This window comes from Artibeus jamaicensis, unplaced genomic scaffold (genome assembly GCF_021234435.1).
Source record: "Artibeus jamaicensis isolate MK-2021 breed Jamaican fruit bat unplaced genomic scaffold, CSHL_Jam_final contig_387, whole genome shotgun sequence".
In the NCBI taxonomy this organism is placed as follows: domain Eukaryota; kingdom Metazoa; phylum Chordata; class Mammalia; order Chiroptera; family Phyllostomidae; genus Artibeus; species Artibeus jamaicensis.
This window is the reverse complement of record NW_026521812.1, coordinates 17,035,901-17,053,547: the sequence shown is the minus strand read 5'-3', so window position 1 is coordinate 17,053,547 and position 17,647 is coordinate 17,035,901. Positions and strand designations below refer to the sequence as shown.

The 17,647-nt window shown below is 40.0% G+C and overlaps 2 protein-coding genes across 5 annotated transcripts in view; one reads left to right on the top strand and one right to left on the bottom strand.

Annotated features, from left to right (window-relative positions):
• NT5DC1 (5'-nucleotidase domain containing 1) overlaps positions 1–17,647 on the top strand; it is a 118,059-nt gene that overhangs the window by 14,217 nt on the left and 86,195 nt on the right. For 2 of the 3 annotated variants that reach the window (XM_037158085.2, XM_037158087.2), the window contains exon 6: positions 395–479. In XM_037158085.2, coding sequence (XP_037013980.2) covers positions 395–479 — 85 coding nt within the window. The remainder of the gene's footprint in view (positions 1–394; positions 480–17,647) is intronic. The other variant, XM_037158086.2, reaches the window with a different exon arrangement.
• Positions 1,514–17,647, bottom strand: part of COL10A1 (collagen type X alpha 1 chain) — a 35,123-nt gene continuing 18,989 nt past the window's right edge. The window contains exons 2-4 of one of the 2 annotated variants that reach the window (XM_037158084.2): positions 9,579–9,772; positions 8,911–9,076; positions 1,514–4,357 (exon numbers count right to left, since the gene is read on the bottom strand). In XM_037158084.2, the coding sequence (XP_037013979.2) occupies positions 2,487–4,357; positions 8,911–9,061 (2,022 nt within the window). In that variant the 5' untranslated portion in view covers positions 9,062–9,076; positions 9,579–9,772 and the 3' untranslated portion in view covers positions 1,514–2,486. The remainder of the gene's footprint in view (positions 4,358–8,910; positions 9,077–9,578; positions 9,773–17,647) is intronic. The other variant, XM_037158082.2, reaches the window with a different exon arrangement.

Here is a 17,647-nt window from a genome sequence, read left to right as displayed (position 1 = left end):
GTTGATACCATAGAATACAAAGTAACACATTCTGATTTATGTCAGAGGCTATAACATTGTAAACTTATTCAGGTGTTTGAAATGTTCTGTAATTTTTATACTTTCTAATGAATGGAGTGTTTTATTTTATTTGAGTTATATGAGCTACATTAATAATTAGTCATGTGTGTACATGTATATTATCTTTGTAGCAGTGATTTTCATGGAAGTGATTTCTTCTTAAAAATCATGTTTAAAAAAATGAGAATTTTATTAACCCATTATGATTTCTAAAACATGATGAGACCCTATTGCAGAATACAATAATATTGTAATTATTTGCCAAGTACTTCTATTATGCTTTAAAAAAGAATTATTGTATGTGTTATAGTTGGAAATTTATTTTATTTTTTAGCAGCACAATGGTCAGAAAACATTTGATTTTTGGAAGGATATAGTGGCTGGTATACAACACAATTATAAGATGTCAGCTTTTAAGGGTAAGTAATGGAAAGATTTTCTCACAGATGTCTGTTAAATGTTGTGTGTTTAGTAAATTACATAGTTGTTACCTATATATCTACTTCATTTGGGACTTAATTTCATCCTAAATATCACTATAAAGTGGGTACCATTTACATTTTAAGAGATTCTTTTGCGTATGTCGGTTTCATGCCCATAACTGCGGGTGTGCTGAGCTGTGCTGTCTTTCGAATGGGGTCATTTTGTCTGTTCCCCAGAACTGCAGTTCTGCTTTCACTGTTTCCTGGCTCGGGAATTGGGGTCAGGCACACCTGTAACCATTAGTGTAATTACAGATGGTTGGAAAAAAATGGAAATTCCATTCTTCTTACTTAAAACACAGGACTGGCTGACCCAGAACAGGAGCAGAGATATCACCAACCCGAGCCTACGGTGTCATGGTTCTAGTCACAGGTTCGCTTGGGTGACACAGATTACTCCTAAGGGGCAGAGAGGTGCCTTTGTAGTACGTTACCCCAGTGACTTCAGCCAGACTGTCCTGATTCAGCCAGCGGGCTGATGGATGCTCACGAGCAGTATCTCAGCTTAGAAAAATCTTGCTTTTTGACTGACTTAAAAATTGCTTGCCTTCCTTTTAAAGTAATTTAAACCATCAAAATAGTCATAAATATTATGACTAAAAATATAAGAAGGGAACAAATAGCCACTGAAGAATATTTGGTCAAATAACATCCTCATCTGCTTCTTTCCTTCCTAGAAGAAATCACTGCTGTGGGGGTGCAGTGATTTTCTCTCCCAGCCACCAGCCCTGCACCCCCGCTCGTAGGTCACATGTGGTTCCCGGGGTCCCCTGGGTGTGTGGGAATGCCCATCTCCAATGGAGAGGCACCTGTATCCATGGCAACTGCAAAGCCACCCCCACCCACCACATTATTGCTTTATCTCCTATGAGCTTTGTAAAATGAAAAGCCTTAAAAGAATGGTGGAGAATTGTAAATTGCTACTGTCAAATAAATTTCACCTAAAATCAGTTGATGTTATTTTATTGCATTGAAAATAAGTAGGAAAAACATTTCGTGCTTTAATAAGTGAGGCACAGCTTATAAGTTTTAAACAGCAATATAAAAATACAGTACAGAGCATAAATAAATAATCTCTTCAGTTCTAGGCAATTTTTGAAACCCTTGACATTAGTTATTATTTCACTGGAACCGGAGGCACAGGTACACACTGTAAACCCACAAAGTCATATGACATAAAATTCAAGGGAATTAAATCAGATTAATCACACTTGTGTTAAATAAACACAGTTGGTGCAGCACCTGCTCCCAAGTTGTGAAGGGTAATAGACAGTTTTTCTGCAGTCACAGAAAAGTTTGGAAAGGTTCACGACTAAAGCACCTTGGTTGCATTTCAGGTTAATTTTAACATAATATTTTTTATTTTTTATGAGAGTCATAAAAAGTCTGTATGCACCTCTATATTTGAATAGATATTGACACATGTGGCCATGTAAGCCTTGAGCAATGCACCATCCGAAAAATCCTATGGTATACTATGTCTTTTACATTTGAATATTCAAGTACTTAAGTTTTATACAGATAGGATACCTCCTTAATGTTTCCTAGTTCTGATCACTGTTAGAAACTGGCAAATGCTGAGATTCTGAAATCAGATTTAACATAACAGCATCACTGATCAGAGGTTTTTTTGTGATCATTTTATATTTAAGCTTAGTAGGGCTTTTATGGTGACATGTTTAAGTACTAATGGACTTCACAGAAAACCTTAAAGAGTCTTAGGATTGCTGATTAGGAATTCGAGAGGGTCTTCACATATTTTATACCATTGCCGCTCGCTTTTTCAGAGGGAAAATTGGTTGGTCTGAAAGCTCCAATCTGTATTTTACAAGATTAAAATGAACGATATCGTTTTCAGCCTACCTCCATGTGCATTTGGTGGGGCGGGGCGAAGTCGAGGGTTGCCTTTTCAAGCAGATTTGTATTAGCTTGGTGGGAACATGCTCACATCGGAGCCACTAAGAATCCTGAGAAGGAGGAGTGGACGTACTCAGAGGAGTACAGGCCGTTGGACTCGGCGTTGGGCAGTTGGAGCCACACCTGGTCGTTTTCCGTGAGGTCGACTACGGCACTGCCCGAAGCCTGGTCCAGGTAGCCCTTGGCATATTCATCATACGTGTACATTACAGGGGTGCCATTCTTATACAGACCTACCCACACATGGGTCCCTTTGACATGCACGTGGTAGGAGAAATAGTATATTCCGGGTATCCTGCAGGTAAAGATTCCAGTTCTTGGGTCATAATGCTGTTGCCTGTTATACAGAATCTTATCAAATGGGATGGGTGCTCCTATAGCCGGGTAAGCTTTAGAGAGAATAACGGTGAAAGCAGACACGGGCATTCCCGTCACACCCTGGCTGGCACTAACCAGAGGCCTTTGGCCTGCCTTTATAGAGCCCTCGGGAAGGACTGCTTGGCCTGGGGGGCCTGGGGGGCCTGGGGGCCCTGGAAGGCCAGGCTCTCCAGCGTGACCTCTTGGACCTGGAGGCCCTGGTGGCCCACTGGGACCATTGAGGCCCTTAGTTGCTATGCCAGCGGGGCCCGGAAGACCTGGGGTTCCTGGATCCCCCTTAGGTCCAGGGAATCCTGGAATGCCTGGTGGCCCAGTGGGGCCTCTGGCACCTGGTACTCCAGGAGCACCTCTTGGACCCGCCTCGCCGTTGTGTCCAGGCACTCCCTTAACTCCTCCTGGGCCCGCGGGGCCTGGGAGACCAGGAGGTCCTTGCACTCCAGGGTCACCTTTTGGGCCTGGTAAGCCTGGGTTACCCTTAGGACCACTGAGACCTGGTTCTCCCGGGTACCCTGGTTTTCCATCTAAACCAGAGGAACCCCTTTCTCCCTTAGCCCCAGGGTGTCCTGCAGGCCCGACTGGCCCTGTCTCACCTTTAGGGCCTGGGACCCCATGGTTGCCTGGGAAGCCTTTTGGTCCTTGGGGCCCCATATTTCCAGGGGGTCCAGCCAGACCTGGCTCCCCAGGACGGCCTGCTGGACCTTGCTCCCCTTTGGCACCTGGAGCCCCTGGAAGGCCAGCAGGTCCTCTTTGTCCCTTCAGGCCTGGCAAGCCTGGTTTCCCAAAGCCAGGAGGCCCTGGGGGCCCAGCTACTCCTGGAGCCCCAGGGTGACCTTTGGTTCCTGGAACCCCTGGCTGGCCTGGGGCTCCACTGGCTCCTGGCTTTCCAATGCCTTCTGGCCCTCGTTCCCCAGGAGGACCTTGTGGGCCTGGTGGGCCAGCTGGTCCCCTTTCCCCTGGAAAGCCCCGATCACCTTTGATACCTGGCTGTCCCGGAAACCCATTTTCACCTCTTTTTCCCACTCCAGGAGGGCCAGGTGGTCCCATGGGACCCTGAGGACCCGGAAGGCCTCTCTCACCTGGGCGGCCAGGAGTACCATATCCAGTTTCCCCTTTCTGTCCATTCACACCAGGGACTCCTGGTGCACCCTTTTCTCCGGGAATGCCTCTGGGTCCAGGGGCTCCTGGGGGTCCCTGTTGTCCAGGTTTTCCTGAAACAGAAATTCCGGCTGGGCCAGGAATTCCGGGTGGTCCTGGTGGGCCCCGTGGTCCTGGTAAACCAGCTGGTCCAATATCTCCTTTCGGTCCGTATGGTCCTCTCTCCCCTTGTTTTCCTGGTAGTCCTGGCATGCCTGGCTTCCCGGTGCCTGATGGTCCCGGTGGTCCTGGCAACCCTGGCTCTCCTTGGAGTCCAGGACTTCCATAGCCTGGCTTTCCTGGTGGTCCAGAGGGACCTGGGTGCCCTCGAGGTCCAGTGGGGCCCGGTGGACCAGGAATACCTTGCTCTCCTCTTACTGGTATACCTAAAAGAAATGCCCAAAACATACCCAGAGAGGGGGACCATTAGTAACATCAAGGATAACTATTGCTTCTTGAATTATACGTCAGGACAGAACGTTGCAGTGTTGCAGTGTCAATCAGTCCATTTTGGCAGACTAGTCTTAAACGGTGTCAGGCAATACACTTTATGCTGTTTTAGATAACATTGCTAGAGAGCCCTGGCTGGTGTGGCTCAGTGGATTGAGTGCCAGGCTGAAAACCAAGGGGTCACTGGTTCTATTCCCAGTCAGGGCACATGCCTAGGTTGTGGGCCAGGTCCACAGTGGGGAATGTGTGAAAGGCAGCCACACATTGATGTTTTTCTCTTGCTCTCTTCCTCTCTCTTCCCCTCTCTAAAATTAAGTAAATAAAATATTTTTAAAAAAACATTGCTAGAGAATATGGTCTCATAAGACGATGGCCAACATAATACTCTTATTACATCCTAATTATCCATGAAAATAAGCTGGGATTGAAGAATTTATCTAGAATAAGAGTATAGTGGAAGCAAATATATTACATTTATTTTGGGAAAATCATCTACCTAGGAAGGAAAGGGAAAAGTATTTTACAGAAAAGGAAGAAAAAGACAAGTACAGAATAAATGGGAAAATATTTTAGAACTGTAACAATTTTCCTTTACAAAAGCTATTCTCTAAGTCATAAATGATCCCTGGCTGGTGTGGCTCTGTGGATTGAGTGCTGGCCTGTGAACCAAAGGGTCACTGGTTCTATTCCAGTCAGGGCATGTGCCTGGGTTGTGGGCCAGGTCCCCAGTGGGGGCATCTGAGAGGCAACCACATCTCCCTCTCTCTCGCTCCCTCCCTTTCCTTTTCTGTAAAGATAAAGAAATAAAATCTTTTTTTAAAAATCAGATATAAGTGAGAAATGCCCTTGATTCTAATTTAGGTCGGCCATGGCCCTGCCAAACACAGTACAGATTTAGGTTGATTTTTTTTTTTTAACTGCAGTACACACTGCGAGCTCTTATATTCCCCATTGAGTTAAAATTGAAAAAGAATTAGAGAATTCGTCTTAATGGGAAAGATACATAAAATAGTATTAAAGTGCTTACCTCAAGTTTTCTTTGATAAATGCAAGTAAATATTGTTGATTTCACAGAGGTATGGGTTTATTTGGGCTAATTATGTTCTACTAACATAATCAGTTTAAACTCAAGAATCAGTTGTTCAGTGTTTGTGATGTGAGAAGTGCTATTGAGCCTCCAGTGTGGGGAGCACAGGGTGCATCCATCCTGCAAGAGCTCCGCTCACAGAGGGAGCAGGACCAGTGTGCATGCGGTGAGTGCTTCACAAGATGACCAGGGTTGTTTTAGTCATTCCGAGGTGGGATCAGCAGAGTATTGCTGGCATTAGGATGCGCCGTTAGGGAAGTAGTACCACGTCGAAGAATCTTTAGGCACTAATCATTACAAGCATGTACAGAAAATCTTCTCAGAGAAATTCTTTGGCAGTTAACGAAGATGGTAATAAAATCACATATGATTTTAAGTATTTGGTTGCATAATTTACATTATAATAATTTTTCTGTTTAATAAGTTTTCAGACGCATAAGTAGAATGCCTCCATATACTGTGCAGATTCTTTTTTTTTTAATTTTATTTAGTTACTTTTCAAGTACATTTTTTGTGTAGATTCTTACACTGTTGGAAAATGGCTCCTTGTAATGGTAGGCTCAGTAGACATCACGGTAGTGGAACAGTTTGGTCAAAACCCTAAAAATGACGTACAGCTATGACTTTTGAGCCAGATCTTTTTTGTATAAAAATGAATAATAAAACCCTTTAACTAAATCTTTATTGGCTTTAAAAATCAAAATGAGTACTAACTTGGAAATAACTTTAAATGAATTGAAATTATGAATTGAATTGAAAGTTGAAATTGTAAATTGCCCTTGAAAACATATTTTTCTGGGTATAGTTCCCTTTCTTAGTTATTAGCACATTATTATATTTTTTAAAGAGTTCATACTAATTAACTTGCATGTAAGAAGTTGTCAGCCAACAGTAGTAGTATTCTCTTGGGTACAGATATTCCTGATATTTGAAAAACAGTGACAAAATATAAAATACAGAACAAAATCATGAAAATAGATATGCTGAAATAGGAAAATCATTTTGGACTTGGATATCTTTATATTTTGTACTAATTAGAGTTACATTTCATTTTGCAAACACTTAAATATATGGAACTTTATTTACGTATGGATTTTCAGAAAATGGTATCCAGAAAAAAAGACTGAGAAAAATCAACGTGTGGAAAAGAGTTCCACAAGTTAACACAAATCTGGTGATTAACTTTAGCGTATGTGTATGATCTATCTATGTAAATAGGTGTTGACACATTGCAAATAGAACAGATGAACAAAGGATTTCTTAATGGTTTGGTATAAAATAGAGCACTTTTTAAAATGCAGACTATGTTAGGTTGGGGCTTGCTTCAAAGTGTTATTTAGATTATGTCCATACTAAAAAAACAATGTCTTAGTCTTTTTAGAAGTCTGTAAAACTGTTAAAATAGAAAATAGACAAGTCTATTGAAAATGACTGCATGAGATGTCATTTGAGACCAGAGCTGTAAGGGCAGGGTGATCTCTGCCTCTTGGAATGTGACAAAATACACACACAGTATGTGCATAAATACAGCCATGTGTCCTAATGGGTCCTGCACCTCGGTGCAAGAAAGAAGGTGACTTCTGTTGTGTCCTTGGGGGACAGCCAGCCCCTCTTTGTATAACTTGCCATTTGAACACATTCAAGATTTGGGTGGTACCATCCTCAGAGGAAAACAGTTGCCCAGTAGAGACATTTCTTAAATGCCCACACACTGGAAGAGTGGTTGGTTGTGGCAGAATGCGGCCGCCGCACGCCCACCAGCTGTGGAGCGTAAGTAGTGTGTTGTGGCTGACCTCTGCCTTAGGCTGTGTTGGACAGACATGCACTCTCTGTTTCTGTTATCCACTTAATGTCTTCCTTGTGTAAATTGTGGGCTCTTGTCTTTATTCAGTGTATGATGCCTGCCAGTGGGATGATAATGTTTGAGTTTCTACCTTGTATATCAAGTAGAGATATTTTTATTCTGCAAAACTAGCCAAGATGATGCAGTAAATTAAGGTGGGAAGATAGAAATATTTTTAACCTCCTAAAATTAGTGCATTTTATTTTGAATTTCAGACTGTTTCTTGTGATCTTGGTGAACTATAAAAAGTCTGGACTTGTGATCCTAGAGAGTGTAACCCAGGGCTGCTTGTCTTGCCATTTTAAAATGCCATCTGTTGCTCCAAGTAGCAGACTTCCTTGTCTTTTATTCTTTCTTTCCTAACTTACCTCTTTTTCTTATTTTTACTTTGAGACATTCAGGAGTATCTATGGTGCACCTGTGCCTTTGTTTTTAAACATTAAGCTACCTTTCATGAAATATTTTAAAATTTCAACTTGCTTGTTTAAAAGACAACCCCGTAAGTTTAATTTGCTCAAAATCATTGTCTCCAAAAGCATGATTTTTAAAGTGAATGGCAAACATACTTAGCTTTATTTGCAGGATAAAATATATAACTAATGAGAAAATTCTGTGGGAAGAAAATGTGGGCCCTACAGTCAGTTCAGATTATCCAGTTTAATTCAGCAGCCACTTTCCAGGCAGTGTGTGCGTCAGATGTTACTGCATGAAATGGAATCAGTGAACATGAACCCTAGTCCTTGCTCTTCTGTGAGGACCTGTTGGCACTTAAGTGTCCTCTCAGGACTCTTACAAGAGCTGAGAAAGCTGAACAGATGAGGAATAGGTTGAAGAAAGAATAAGCCAAGGCTCCACCACCTGTCCTTCTGATAGAGGGAGGGGGAGCCAGAGGGGTAGTAACAGCTAACCCTTAAGCACTTTACAGATGCTAACTCAGCTACACATCATAACAGCCCTTTGAAATAGCTTCTCCTCCTTTAACAAAAGAGGAAACCAAGGCACAAAGAGGATGAGTAACTTACATACCACTAAACTATACAAAAATGTTTAAAAAACTATGAGAATCGCTACATCATTGGTCTATTAAATTTCTGAGGGCAACAGATTTTATTTGATTATTATGACCCCTTTTATATGTATATTTGTGAGCTGGTAGAATAGGTTTTAAAAGTAAATATGTTTAAATATTTAGAAATATAAACTTGCTCCTTTCTATGCCTCTTGTCAGCTATTTTAGTTACACCTTTTTCAACTTGATGAATTTTTATTAAATTCATACTTCTAGATTATGAGTAGTTTATGCAAAAAAACATCACCTGAGGGGAAACATTTCCACACATAAAAAAATTCAGGTGTATTTTTCCACTATTCTTATTGTGCAAAAAATATTAATGTTCTTGAATAGACCTACTTTTTCCATAAATCATTTTGGGCTAATTCCAGAGTTTGAAAATAATTTAACACCAACATAGTTAATAGCATTTTGTGAAAGAGATCATTAAGATTGTAAAAAGCAATAACCAACTAGTTAATCGAGCAATACACACTGTTCAGTTTACCTTTACTCTTTATGGCGTAGGGAATGAAGAACTGTGTCTTCGTGTTGGCCAGTGGGCCTTTTACACCCGTAGGTGTTTGGTATCTCTCAGCATAAAATGCTCCATGAACCAAGTTCAAGGACATTAGCAGCAGAAGAGCTGTTTCTGGCATGTTCGCAGATGGATTCTGAAAAATAGAAAAGAATAATTTTATTCAATTTGTTAATTGACCTATTTTATTTTTCTAATATTGTGCAAATGAATTCCTTATACACTTAACCTATTTTTTTATTTTATGTTATATATTTTGAATATACTTTCTACTTAATGAGTTATTATTTTTAGTTATATGAATATATGCTTTAGGAAACCACATTTAAGTAATCAAGTAAAAAGTGAAGTTTAAAAAAACAGTAATTGAATGTCTCTATTAAATGTTTCAGGACCTTTGATATAGACAGAGACATCTAGTAGTTTCAGAATACACTGACATTTAGAATAGGGCATCTTTTTGCAAATCCAGTTTATTACAACTACCTTTACAGAGACTGAAACAAATTAAACTGTGCATTTTAGTGGAAAGGCACTTTTTTAAAAATCACAAAAATCCAAGCAGTTAATTTATGGCAGCTTGCTTCCAAGCAAGCTGACATGGAGGTCCACCTGTGAGCATTGAGTTACAGACTTACCTGAGTGCTGGGACTTCTGGAGATGATTTCCTGGCAGCTTTGTGAGCCCTCCTGTACCCAGGTGAGCAGTGCAGAAGATGCTCCCTCCAGGGCTGTCCTGAAGTATTTATACTCTTTTCCTCCTACTACATGAGGTCACCCTGAGCTTCAGCTCCTCCCCCAGAGGTGGAAAGCACCAATTATGGTGGAAAGTTCTATTGGGCAGACATACAAGATCAGGTTGGGCTGTCTTTTTCCTTGTTTTCTTATTAAAAAGAAACTCTTTGTCTTAAATATATATTAATAGTTTTAACCATACACCATCTTTTTTCTGTGATTTTATTTTAGAAGTTATTACTCAGATGTTTAGGTTTGTTCATGATGGGATGATATACTACCCCCTTTATATTTTTGAAAAACACATTCTTGTGTTATTTGGTTGGAAATATTTGGAAGTGTATAAGGTAAGGGAAGAAGTCTTTTGGAGGGGAGTGTGAATTTAAACCAGCATCTAAATTCTTCAGTTGTTACATAAAGCCATTGGTGTACCATTGATGTTCCTGCATTTTTATGAAAATAGCTTACCCCAATTCTTGCTTATTTTTAGGCTTGAGAGTAACATAGTGGTGAAAATGTAGGTATGCTGTTTTGTGTTTCAGAATTTTAGTGTAAGTCTTCAGAAGTTTGTAAGAGAAATTTTAAATATGATAGCCTAATAGTTCAAGTTTTACATATTAAATATTTCAAATTTTTCAGACAGGGGCAAGACATCTATGAATTTGATAGTAGAATTAACAATATAATTACTCTGAAGGATTTAGTTTATTCCCAGCACTATGTTCAGTAAATGACTTCAGATTTAGTTGCCTAATTTTGGATTTTACTTTAGACTTGCAGTAGAGATTGTAAAAACTCTTAACTTGATAATGTGCTATCATGTCTCATATTGAAATAAAGTTGCTGTATTCATTTCAGAAGGAAAAAAATTCTTTAAACTCTCTTTTCAGCTTTATAAAAATATCATTGGTTATGTTTTAATTTCTGTCAGGGATCTTGAATAAGCCCAATTAGAAGGAGTTTTTTTGTTTGTTTTGCTTTGTTTTATTTGTTTGTTTTTGCAAATATGGCAGTCAACATTATCATTGTCATTTTAAATAATTGGTATTCTCTTTAGCACTTAGGGGACTCTTAAAATCAGTTTTAGGGATCTTGAAGAATGTAATGAAGATAGAAAGCTAAAGTTTGTATCTTACTTAATTGCAACCTATTGGAGCTAAATCACATCAACTGCACAGGTGAAGTAGGTGAGAGGGGACATTTCATGCATAGACATGGTTACATCTTTTTAAAAAATATATCTGTAGAGGTAAAGTGATAGGGATTCAGGATTGGTCAGCAATGGAAATAATTGAATATTTGACCAGTGGACAGAATAAAGGTTTGTTCTTGGTTTTCCCTTCTGTCTCCACTGCATACACTGCATGTGTTTTAAACAAAGCCTGGGTAGCACCTTGTAGAAATGTAAATGGTAACTCATCTCACTGCCTTCCTCTCTCTTGTCACTTTTCAACCTCTTATTGGTTACCATATTAAACACCTACATTTCACATGTCTCTATAATACTCATTGATACACATGAAATGTGGCTGTATATCCATTCAGATTGAGACAAGAATTGGAAAGTTGATATTTCAATCATCTTTCATCATTTGGAAATAATCTATGGAAGCTTTTGTGAGGATTATTTGTACTCCACATTGTCTGGAGGAGACTAAAGAAGACAAAGTGAGTGAAAACAGCCACCTTCCATCTGCTTTTGGTTCACTTGGACAAGATTTTGAAAAAGTCAGTGAGGTAACATTGTGGATGCTTTCGAATGCTAGGCTGAAGAATTCGTGTTGAATGCTAGGCTGAAGAATTTGTGTTGAAAGGTGTAATTGGAAGTACGTATTCTAGTGTTTTTTTGCATGTTTATAGGGTTATACACACACAAACATATTTGCTTATGATTGAGATTGAAACCCTCTAGGTACCATTCATGTGAAAGTTAAGGAGATACCTTTTCAGCCCTTTCTACCTAGCACTGTGCACCTGCATGGACTCCTTGTCCATCTGTGGCTACTGTAACTATTTTCAGAGCGTTGCAGCTTAACCTCTCTAGATGCCTGTATTTTCATCACCACGGTGAAAGGTTGGACTAGGTTTTTAAGCTCCTCCCAGCTTGAAAGTTTATTCTTGTGCTTGAGGTATTCTGCTTTTCCCTGTGGTCAGACACAGTGGGCTTGGCTCCATTTAGTGCTTAGAGACAAAATCCATACCAGGTGGTCATATGCCTTCTTTTGGGGACATGTAAATATATGTGGGTATTTGTCATTCTATATTCCCCTGTAACTTTGGAAAATGTGGTGTCTTTATTGAATAAGCTTCGGATGTTCAACCCTTTTTGCAAATATTGGACCTATTTCAGCACAGGGAATCTGACTTCTGTTTGCTTTGTTAGTCACATAAGAAGCAATGTCTTGTCCAAAACAGATTGTAGAATCAGAATATTTTTTAGCCACACCCCACCCAATTGTGTATTTAAAACTATTTTTATCCTGGGAGTTTACTTGTAGCTGTTTGAAGTGACTAGGCTGTGGCTTTAAGATAAAAAATCCATTCCACTTAAAAACAGAGAGCCTGCTCTTTAAACTCAGTAACCTAAGTGATTTTTTAATATCAAAGATGAATGATGCTTTTACAAACCTAACATTTAGCTGCTGTTAGGCTTGCCTATTTATTTTCACTTCCCAAGGTCATTCATTAATTCACCAAATATCACTGGAGTGGCACTTACGTGTCAGGCATGAGATTAAAACTAGATGAAAAATGGGTAGCCTTTACAGCGTTTCCTCACCTTCTTTCCCCACACGCACGGTCCTGAGGGATATGACAGAATTCCTTCAATCTTTGAGGTTAAGATAGTGCTGCCTCAGAGACTCTGTTTTGAAGAAGTCCTTCGGGTGCTCCTGATGGATTCCCAAGTTGGAATGTCTGAGTCTGATATCAGTGGTCTAGCTAGCATAGTAATATTAGCTACATGATTTTTGCTGCTTTGTTCATATGGTTTCTGACTCTATTACAGAGATTTTGTGTTACGTAGAAGTAGAGAGAATAGTTACAGTGCCTGCCTGTGAGCCCCCACCAGAGCCAGGTTCAAGCAATCAAGGTCAAGACCGCTGGCTCACAGAACACCTGAACATTTCCCAAGGAACAGTACAAGCCAGCTCCAGGGAACATGCAGCGAAGTCTGGCTTCTGTGCCTGCCGTACCCACCCTGTATTTTACCTCCTTCTAAAAGTAACATTTTTAAAAACAATTTTTTTTAGATTTATCCTATTGTTTACTTACTAAAAGTATGTAAAATCTACATACTTTTAGATTCTGCTTCTTTTCATATAACCATTGATCTTGGAGATCATTATGTAAGGATGGTCCACATTCCTTTTTTTTTTAAAGATTTTATTTATTTATTTTTTAGACAGAGAAGAAGGGAGGGAGAAAGGAGAGAGAAACATTAATGTGTGGTTGCCTATTGAGTGCCTCCTAATAGGAACTGGGCCACAGCCCAGGCATGTGCCCTGACTGGGAACTGAACCAGCTGTGGAATGCTCTTTGCTCCACAGTCCAGCACTCAGTCCACTGAGCCACACCAGCCAGGGCTCCACATTTCTTTTTACAGCTGCATAGTACTCCATTGTATCACTGTGGAGTGATACAATGGGTTTTTTTCAGCCTTTTTTCACTGTTGATGCTCGTCTAGGTTATCTCCTCTCTTTTGCTGATACAAATGCTACAACAGTGGATAATTTTGTGTGTGTATATATTTTTGCCTGAATGTCTTTGAGACAGATTCTTACAATTGGGAATCCTGAGTTAAAGATAAATGCATATGTAACTTTGTTATATGTCATTAAATTCTCCCCCATAGGCATTGTTTTATTTTGCATTTCCACTAGTATTGTATGATAGTGTCTACTCCCCTGCATTCTCCCCAATTGATAGATTTTTGCCCATTTTTGAGGTAAAAATTGAATCATGGTCTAGTTATAATTTCATTCTTCTTGCTGAGCATGTGGTGGAGCATCTCCTCATAGAGTTCAGACCATATTTCTAGCCCACTTTTCTTATGCATTCTGTATCTTGGGAATATGAACCTCTTTTCGGTGAGAGTTTATATATATTTTTCCCAGTTTGTCATTTGTCTTTTTAGTTTGTTTATAAGGTTTTCATTTTAAATGCAGTATTCTCCGGTAAGATACATAAATTCTTGATTCAGAATATTATTGTTCTTTTATGTCTCTTACTCAGAGCTGTAAGGGACATTAAAGGTCACTTAGATGAATCATTTCATTCTTCAGATGAGGAAACTAGTTTCTCTGTTAGGAATGTCTCATTCCCTAATGTTTAATCAAGTAAAATTTCTCAAGTGAAGAGCTGTTGGTGAGAGAGCTCCGTGGGGGAAAACAGGACCAAGCTAATGTGTTCATCCCCTTACCCAAGCAGGAAACTGATTTTCCGGTTCTTCTGATCCTTCCGTCTTTTCTCAGTAGAAATGGAAAAAGTGCCCAGTTTAATTAGGGCACTTGGACACCCGCAGCTTCCACCACCTAGCTATACCTCATTCCTCTTTAAAAAGTGTTAAAAGAACATTCGTGGGTGCTATTACGGAGCCCAGCAGCTAAAAATGATCTGTTTGTGTAAATAGTCTAATGTGGTTGAGTGGTAAGATACCTGCTGAAGGTTTGAAAGGAGAAATTCATGCACAAAAACAGGTGTCCATGAAAACCCCTGACACTTCAGGCCAGGTCAAGGAAAACTGAGAGTCATTTAAAAATGTTGAGCAAGGGCTTTATATTCTATTTTCTATTCCACATAAACTGCTCCATTACTTAAAGAATTCATAGTTTTGTCCCCCAGGTGCTTAATGGCATCATTGTCTTTCCATAGTAACCTGCTCAGTTAAAAATATAGAGCCTGTTGTCTCCTTGGCCTAAAATCTTCAAGGATCTTGGCCACCCAACAGGTTCTCAGCCATTTAAAGAAATTCTTTCTCTAGTTACAAGTTCAGCTTTCATGTGTAGTCACTCTGCTATGCAGGAAGGAGATGTTACATACAGTTAAAGTGTTGATTGGGGATGTTGCAGGGGTGACACTTTTTGTTTCAATCTCTAAGCATGATAGTTGACCTCAGAACAGCTCCACAGTTGCCACCTGCCTATGAGGTATGAAGACCTAGAGGGTGCAAAGCACAGTTCTTGCAGGTGGCAACACAGATCACCAAGAAACTCACCCTCAATAATGACGCTCATGCAGCTGTTAACTTACTCATATTAACAATTAAAATATACCCCAGAGTTTTCCGTTTAAATAATGCTGGGTCTCAGTCTACTTAACATTTGATCCCCTAAATGGGAAAACCTTAATGTGTAATTCTTACCTTCAGAGAGTTTGATGTTTTTTTAAAAAAGATAGCAAGCTTTTGTGAATGATTTATAATTTTATTTCTCTTGGAATAGATCCTAGGTAACCTTTGACCTACTCCCAGTGCTAATATTTCTTTAGATTTAATATGTTAAAAATAGGTCAACTTTGAGGACTTCCAGTCAAGATGGAGGCATAAATAGACATGCTTCATCTCCTCACACAAGCATAGAGGGAATTACAACCAGATATCAAAACAAATGACACTCAGAACCATCAGAAAATCAAGCTGTGTGGAAGTCCAACAACCAAGGATTTAAAGAAGCCACACTCATCCAGATGGGTAGGAGGGGCAGAGTCTCGGAGATGGGCAGAGAGGCACAGAGACGAGATATGGCACAGAGAGGAGGCAGTGGTGGTGGCAGAGTGGATAGTCCCACATTCATGTGTGGTGGATTAAAATCAGGAGGGTTATACCTTGGGAGTGAGCAGTCCCAGCCCCAGGCCAGAACACACAGCCCAGGGTTCCAGCGCCAGGAAGATAAATTCCCATAACTGTAAAAACCAGTGGAGGTTGGGGCAGTGGAAGAAACTCCCAGATTTTCAGGAGACCCTTTCAGGAGACACAAAGCTACCCACTCTGTGATTCACCAGCTGGACAATAGTAGGAAGGGTGCCAGTCACATACAGGAAGTGGGTGAAGTGATCGGAGATGAGGCAAGTAATGGGCAAACCTCCAGAAGCCAGGCAGCAGCGTTGTCACCTCTCTGAGCCTCCCCCACAGATCCACAAAACAGTGGGGCAGGTTGCCCCACGCTGTCAATTACCTAAGGCTCCACCCCACACAATTTACAGGGGCTTTTTCTACAATAGGCCACACTACTAAGACCGGGAGTCAAAGCAGCTCTGCCTAATATATAGAAACAAACACAGGGAGACTGCCAAATTGAGGAGACAAAGAAATATGACCCAAATGAAAGAACAGCACAAAATCCCAGAAAAAGAGCTAAATGAAATAGAGATAACCAACCTGTCACATGCAGAGTTCAAAACACTGGTACTCAGGATGCTCAGAGAACTCATTGAGTATAGCAGCAACATAAAGGAAGAAATGAAGGTTACACTAAGTGACATAAAGAAAAATCTGCAGGAAACCAACAGTGAATGGGAGGAAGCTAGGATTCAAATCAACGATTTGGAACATAAGGAGGAATTAAGTATTCAACCAGAACAACAAGAAGAAAACAACAACAACAAAAAAGAGGATAGTATAAGGAGCCTCTGGTATATCTCCAAATGTACCACCATCTGAATCATAGGGGTTCCAGAAGGAGAAGAGGAAGAGCAAGAAATTGAAAAGTTATTTGAAAAAATAATAAAACTTCCCTAATTTGGCAAAGGAAATAGGCATACAAGTCCAGGAAGCACAGAGAGTCCCAAACAAGATGTATATGAAGAGGCCCACTCCAAGATACTTCATAATTAAAATGTCGAAGGTGAAAGATAAAAAGGGAATTTTAAAAGCAGCAAGAAAAAAAAACCAGGCAGAACATTACCTACAAAGGAGTTCCCATAAGACTATCAACTGATTGCTCAAAAGAAACTTTGCAAGCAGAAAGGGACTGGCAAGAAGTATTTAAAGGATCTTCAACCTAGATTACTGTATCCAGCAAAGCTATCATTCAGAATGGAAGGCAGATAAAGTGCTTCCCAGACAAGGTAAAGCTAAAGGAGCTCATCATTACTAAGCTCCTTGTATTCACCAAGTATTATGTGAAATGTTAAAGGGACTTATCTAAAAAAAAACTAATCAAAACTATGAACAGTAAAACGATAAATTCACAACTATCAACAACTGAATCTAAAAATACAAACTAAGCAAACAGCTCTAACAGGACAGAATCATACATATGGAGATCATTTGGAGGGTTATCAGCTGGAAAAAGGAAGTGGGAAAGTGGTAGGGGGAGGGTCATGGATTAAGGATCATAATTGGTAGGTACAAAATAGACAGGGGGTATATGAAGAATATAGTGTAGGAAATGGAGAAACCAAAGAACTTATGTGCAGGACCCATGGACATGACCTAAGGGGGTTGATTGCTGGAGGGAAAGGGGGTACTTGGGCTACATCCATATCTTGGCAATTGTAAATAATGCCGCAGCGAACATAGAGGTGCTTATGTTCTTTCGAATTAGTGTTCTGGGTTCCTTTGGATATATTCTCAGAAGGAGGATCGCTGGGTCAAAATGCAGATTCATTTTTTAATTTTTCGAGGTAACGCAATACTGCTTTCAACAGTGACTGTACCAATCTTTATTCCTACCAACAGTGCAAAAGGGTTCATTCCCCTTTCTCCATCCTTGCCCCCATTTGTTCCTTGATTTGTTGATGATAGCCATTCTGACAGATGTGAGGTGATATCTCATTGTGGTTTTAATTTGCGTTCTCTGATGATTAGTGATGTTGAACATCTTTTCATATGTCTGTTGGCCATCTGTATGTCCTCTTTGGAGAAGTGTCTATTCAGGTCCTTTGCCCATTTTTCAATTGGATTGTTAGTTTCACTTTTATAGTCAGTTAATATTCAACAGAGGAAACAAGCACAGGTAGTTTATTCAATAAAT